Source organism: Anabas testudineus, chromosome 12 (assembly GCF_900324465.2).
Source record: "Anabas testudineus chromosome 12, fAnaTes1.2, whole genome shotgun sequence".
Classification (NCBI taxonomy): Eukaryota; Metazoa; Chordata; class Actinopteri; order Anabantiformes; family Anabantidae; genus Anabas; species Anabas testudineus.
The window spans coordinates 13,045,771-13,051,922 of record NC_046621.1 but is presented as its reverse complement, the minus strand read 5'-3'; the positions used below and the strand labels follow the sequence as shown (position 1 = coordinate 13,051,922).

General features: G+C 41.4%; 1 protein-coding gene across 1 annotated transcript; it reads right to left on the bottom strand.

The window, feature by feature from the left end:
* Positions 1 to 204: 204 nt before the first annotated feature.
* On the bottom strand, positions 205 to 5,827 carry mocs3 (molybdenum cofactor synthesis 3). Its single transcript, XM_026353728.1, has 13 exons — positions 5,614 to 5,827; positions 4,446 to 4,578; positions 4,246 to 4,338; positions 3,997 to 4,117; positions 3,484 to 3,558; positions 3,175 to 3,292; positions 2,981 to 3,089; positions 2,840 to 2,902; positions 2,211 to 2,374; positions 1,992 to 2,039; positions 1,385 to 1,481; positions 1,149 to 1,256; positions 205 to 407 (listed from the first exon to the last, which is right to left on the bottom strand). The coding sequence occupies exons 1-13, from the start codon at positions 5,704 to 5,706 to the stop codon at positions 250 to 252; spliced, it is 1,380 nt and encodes a 459-aa protein (XP_026209513.1). The 5' UTR covers positions 5,707 to 5,827; the 3' UTR covers positions 205 to 249.
* Between the last annotated feature and the right edge of the window lie 325 nt (positions 5,828 to 6,152).

The window sequence follows — 6,152 nt, the reverse complement described above, 5'->3', positions numbered from 1 at the left end:
AAAAAAAACAGGAAGAGGGACTTGATTTTGCAAGGATGCTTACGTGTTATCTAACTGCCAGCTCATGTTTTTGATCAACTGATGCACAGTAGATTACACAACAACATTTAGGAAATGGCACACTGTTGGCATGTAGCATTTTGCAACATTTCAGATAAATAAAAGTGATAAGCACAATACACATTTGAAAAATAAACCAAGCAATACAAACACAATGCAGAGTTTATTACCAGACGGGACTGAAATACATCAATACTGTGGAAATGTGGGTTCTATGCTCTTTGCCCAGGCCATGAGGCCTCCGCAGATGTCTTTCACCGTGATCCTGTCCACGTCCGATCCACTCATCTTCTCCAGAACCTGCACTGCCTTCTGCGAGTCGTTACCCAGCTTACAGATCACATACACTGGAAGAAACCGCAGAGAGAGAGAAAACACAGATAAATATCAAATCAAAAGGCCATGTTGCAATGAACGCTTGGCCGCCACAAGCCAGTTGTCCCTGTGGTAACTTTTCTGACACCTCCTGCTTAAAACCCAGAAAGTCAGAAGGATCGTGAGGCCCCGCTTTCACGGTCTGTATTCATACTGAAAATCAAGATCAAGCGAGCTTTTGCCCTTCTGCTCCACGGGAGGTTTCTGTCCTCCCTGAGCTCGCCTTAGGACACCTGCGTTACTGTTTGACAGGTGTACCGCCCCAGTCAAACTCCCCACCATCCTTCGACAATGCTTTAGATTAAAATTACAGACTCAGCACAGACTTAAATACTTCTTATGATAAATAAACTTATTATGATAAATAATAGAGAGCCAAGACTGTCTTAAGTTCTAAGATAAAACTCCACAAAGCTAAATTTAGCTCATTGACAAAGAAAGCTCAACTCAGTGAATACCCAGAGCACCACCAAAATAACATTTTGAATATTAATTTCTCTAAAGCAGGCCAGCTGCTCAGGTTGACCGTACTTGTTTTGGAAAAGGGGTCACCTAGCAACCCCATTACTAGCTGCTACTGAAATACACCTTCAGTCCAGCAGTATGGACCACATAGTGGACAGTGAATATGTACAAGAGTCTCTGTGTGTCTCTTCTTTTCAAACTAAATATAGTTTGAAATATTTAAAGTAAAGGCTATTTGTCCGTGTTACCTGGAGGCCGGCAGTCGCCGGCCATCTGCTGTTTCAACTGGCTGATTCTCTTCTGCAGTAATCGGAGATGTTCGGTCTTCCTCTCCTCTAAACTTGAGAGAGGAATGTCTGGCAGCGATGTTAGGGGAATAATCCCAGAAATGAAATGGAGGAGAAAGGGAAAGGGAAAAACATGAAGAGAAATAGAGATTTATGACACAGAGACTCATTTTGCATCTCTGTCATTAAAAGGATACTGAGGGAAAAAGGTAGGTGGCATATTTCCACCTCCACAAGAGGGCGCACATCCAACAAGAGATGGGGTTCTGCCTTGTCTATTACTGATTTATAATCCTGGAATGACATTGAAACAGACATAATGCACACGTAGCATCGACTTTCTAATTAGAGAGAGCGATGTGGTTAGATTTTTAGATCTAGGTTGACGAGGGGAAACAAAATGAAATGAATGAACTTTTTAACTGCTTTTCCTTAATTCACAGGAAACAAAGCTGTTTCTAACTGGAGCCCCTTACACAATCTTGATTACAGCACAGTTAAGCACAATCCCCATCTCTGTGCTTAATGACTCAGCGGGCCTGAAAGCGCCAATTCTACAGAAATATAAACAGATGCAATCCACTAGCACTGCTTACAGTGCCAAATTGCACGTTATTCTTTCCCATAGACAATCTACAGGCGAATTTTAAGTCATTTCCCATTTGGGGCAGGGTCAGCACTGAGATGTAATCAGTTTATGAATGCACATGAAAACTGAGAAAACTGTGAGCAATCATACAATGAATAGTACTAAATACAAGGAGTCACGCAATGGCCAACTGTTCTGTTGCATACTTTCCCTACCTGTACTGTGATCCTCTGATCTCTGGAGAGGAGGTTGAGTTTGCAGCACTGAAACAGACGGAAAGTCGGGCAATGAGATAATTTTCATTCATTAGGGCATAATTACGTGTACTTTAAGTGTCAAATTTTATTTCAGAATCCAGGTGGTGTAAGAATGTGTAAAATGTGTATGACCCTCTGATATGAGGCAGAACATCAGTTTTGTCTCTTATGTCCAACCTTATCAGTGGCAGCAGTCCCGCAAAAGCTCTCATAGTCCACCAGCTGGGTTACACTGGGGTTCTCTCCGCACACTTTACAGGCAGCCTGCTTGGGCCTCAACTTAATGGACCTGAATCTGGCACCTTGGGCATCAAATATCACAAGCTGCTGGCCGCAGGAAGCTGCCACAGCAGGTTAAGAAAAAGGCTATTTTGTTAAAAAAAGGATCACAAGTCATATGTGTATGAACACCACACACTCAGGTGAGTGGCAGGAAAACATTACAACACTTCCCTGGTATCACTATGAGGAACAGCAGGCGTGATAGAGCAAGTCCATTCTCTGAAGTGAGTCTCAGCGTTCGAACGCTGTGACCCCAGCAGCTCCATGAGACAATGGCAAACGAGAAGTCAGCAGAGTCCAGAGAAGGCAGACAAAAATATTTCTGTTGTTGCTTTGTTTTGTCAGACAGACACAAAACACCCTTCTCATTCCAACGCTGCTACAATGAAGTCCCTTTAGTAGTTCGTTGTTGATTCATCCCAATAGCTAGGAAAACAATTCTGATTCCCAAGCAACATCATAATGACTAACGAAGATAGTGTGTGCAGTGTAGGAGTTGAAGTGAACTGGAAACTGAAGGATACAGTCATGTCCTGAGGCAATCTTGAGGACTTCCAAAGCTTGGAAGCATCCCATTATTCCTGGAACTTAAAGACAAGTGGGCAAGTTACTAGAAATTACAAATTAGAGACTGTACTCTGTACAAAGTAAGGAACAAGACTCACCCACTCCTAACACCCCACCATCAGAACAGTTGGTCACTGTCTCTGGGGGTGGAGGTACTGGGTAGAGACACCTATAGCAGGGTCCTCCTCGGTAGTTATATACTGTCAACTGCAGACACACAAACAAATTCTATTACAAGCTTCAACGTGCCTGGCCTCACTGAGGGCAAACTGAGGCCTGCGCTCTACTTTACCTGTCCCTCCATTCTTAAGGCGCTTGCTGACACGAGAGGTTTGCCACTGAGGACACAGGCGTCGTTCACCAAATAACGAGTGGGGACGTTGTCTGAACAATCAGCCACAATGTCATACATGAGGTTAGCAAAGTCAAGGCGATATTAAGTCGGTAAAAGACAGAGTTAACATAACATAGCACTTTGTACTAAAATATATACTTTATCCAAGTGAATTTCAAAATAGTGTCTATAAGCTTTAATTGGTGAATGTCACCAATTAAAAGTGTATTAATGCCAGAGTCATGTCTGTGTAACAAATGAGGATACTGCTGAATGAGCTGCAAGGCGTTCTGCGACGAGAGCTGCAGATGGTAGGGAATGCACTCCACCGTTGAGTTTAACCTGCAAAAAGGTTCAAAAGAGAATACATGAATTTGTATTATGCATGCAGTCAAAATCATTAACAAACATATGACAATAAAAAAAGAAAGAGGGTGGTAGTGTAACACTATATCAAAACTGTATAGTCAAAGAAATGACGCCCTCATGTGGCTGTACATCTGTAATTGTGTGTATTAACCATAGTAGGCACACTGTTAGGGGAACACACAGAATGCAGCTCGCTCTAAAATAATATGTTTACACAACATCTGCAATTCACAACCAAATGTAACCTGTGGCGAGACTGGATCACGCCTGTATACATTACTCAGCAACCAGAGGGTTACAGAGAGCACAAAATTGAACTAATTAGCACAGTTACAGAACTTCAACTATATATATATATATATGAAATAATATCAAATGTTTCCTGCAATGTTCACAGGGGGCAGTCAGTACCTCCTGACTGCACTGGCAGCAGACAGAGCCTTGGCCTGGCCCTGATTCTCCTCCCCATGAAGTACCTGCCTGTGCAGGTTACTGAGCTCCACCTCATCATAGTCCAGAAGGCCCAGGCGCCCTGAGGTGACACAAAGTCAGAGAGGGTCTAGAATAACTGTCCGCCCTGATAGTGGTGATGATTGAAGGAGAAGAAGTAATGACGTCATTAGTTTGGTACAAGATAACGCCATGTTTTAGAAAACCTACCAATGCCCGCTGCCGCAAGGTACTGAGCCAGGGGGCAGCCTAGTCCTCCACAGCCCACAATGAGCACGGAGGTCTTGGATAAGTTTAGCTGACCTGTGGACAATTAACATTCATACTGTCATGTTGAGTCAAACCATGAGTCACACCTGGCAGAATGCTTACTGTACTATGTGACGGAGTAACACAGCAGCCATCTGTACCTTGTACACCAAGCTCAGGTAGAAGGAGCTGTCTGCTGTACCGCATGATGTCCTCATTGCTGAGGGTTGATTTGGCTTGTAGTGGGGTTAGAGGAATCACTTTGTAATGCAGCTCCCGTGATAAGGCATGGCTCTGATATCGCAGCATGAGAGAATGATTATTACACAAAATAGAAAACACAGGTTTGTACAGGAGCTTTGAGCCATGTGGCATCACAGCCTCCAACAATCTGGAACGACCTCATCTCTCTGTACACACATCCTGACATAAGGAGGATTTAAGCAGCTCCCTAGTAATGCTTAGATTTATACACTTCCTTTAACATTTAAGATGCCATGAGTTAAGCAAACTCTCTTTATTCTGAAATATCCTGATTTCTTTAGGCCAATCTAGGGTCCTAGGATGCTTTTCTTCTCTCTTTTTTGATAACGGAGGTGTAGTTTTTTTGTTTTGGCATGTGTGCTTTTGATTTCTTGGTGTGCTCAAACACATGTAAATAATCACATGAACATTGTGTGGTGAAGTTTCACATGTCCTGTCCATGTTCTTCAATACACGCAGCTGTACTTACACCACAGATTTCAAACAAGACAAATGGCAGTGAAAACTCAGCAGAATAAAAGAAGTGGTGATGTGATAGCACCTGTGTGTGTTTTTCAAATGATTACTGACTTTATGTATGGATGTATGGATGCATCGGCATCCTGTGGTAGTAAATAAATAAGTACTTGCACTTTACCAGAGTGTTTCCATTTTTCCAGTTTTTTCTTTCTTTCAATGTTTAATATATACATACAAAATATAATCAGCTAATAAAAGATGTATTATTGTGGACTAAATAGCTGGTGAGTACAACTGGTATGCAGTTTAAGCCATTGCAAGTAAAATAAGTTCACAATATTTTGTTTAAATAAGCATATATTTGCTTTTTTTTTTTTGCTACTGAATAAAGGCTTAAGTTCTGAAGAGAAGGAATGAACCTAATGTTAAAGTTTTTAAAATTAAATATTTCAAATTATATAAATATAAGGATCATATCTGGTCCAGATGTTAATGTTATCAAGGGCATCAAGATCACTAGTGTTGATGTGATGAAGCTGATCCCTGTACGGACAATTGATTTTCATACTTTAAAGTCAGAAAACCTGTTCGTAACGTTAACGTTACCTTTTCCAGTTGAGTCAATCTGTTCTTCAGAGCAGCAATCTCCCTCTCTTTCTCTTCCAGCTGTGCCTTCAAGCTGCACACCTCCTGGGACATCGTCGCTGCTGAGCTCAAAGAAACAAAAAAGACGTGTCGTGCAGATGATAGTACAAGTTTGATTTAGCTCCAATTAAGCTGTGTGACAGAGAGTGTTGACATGCGAAGCACACGAAGCACACTTCCGGGTTAAACACGTGGTGAGTGACGTAGGCAGCGCTGAAAAAATATTAGGATTTAAATGATGATTATGTGGAAATAATGTGTAGGATTTTATTTTTTATAACATTGAGTGGTTAAAAGCTCCATGAAAAATCGTATACAAGCATCTGGTAGATATTTATATTATGCACTCCATTTCAAGAACCCTTTTGACGATAAGAATAAACCTTTCTCTACTTTTTTGTTTGTTTGTTTGTTTTTAGAATGGAGGTGTTCATGTTCCGGTTTAAAATAATAAATCGTCAAATGACTATGTGACTATATGGATCACATGTCACCCCTAT

What these genes read in the sequence shown, in the direction of transcription:
- mocs3 (XM_026353728.1), bottom strand. Translation starts at nt 5,706, where the DNA reads ATGTCCCAGGAGGTGTGCAGCTTGAAGGCACAGCTGGAAGAGAAAGAG. An exon ending in GATTGCCTCAGGACATGACT is followed by an intron (nt 2,375 to 2,839) that starts GTATCCTTCAGT and finishes CTGCTGTGGCAG; the next exon opens with CTTCCTGCGGCCAGCAGCTT. An exon ending in CCACCTACCTTTTTCCCTCA is followed by an intron (nt 1,257 to 1,384) that starts GTATCCTTTTAA and finishes CATCGCTGCCAG; the next exon opens with ACATTCCTCTCTCAAGTTTA.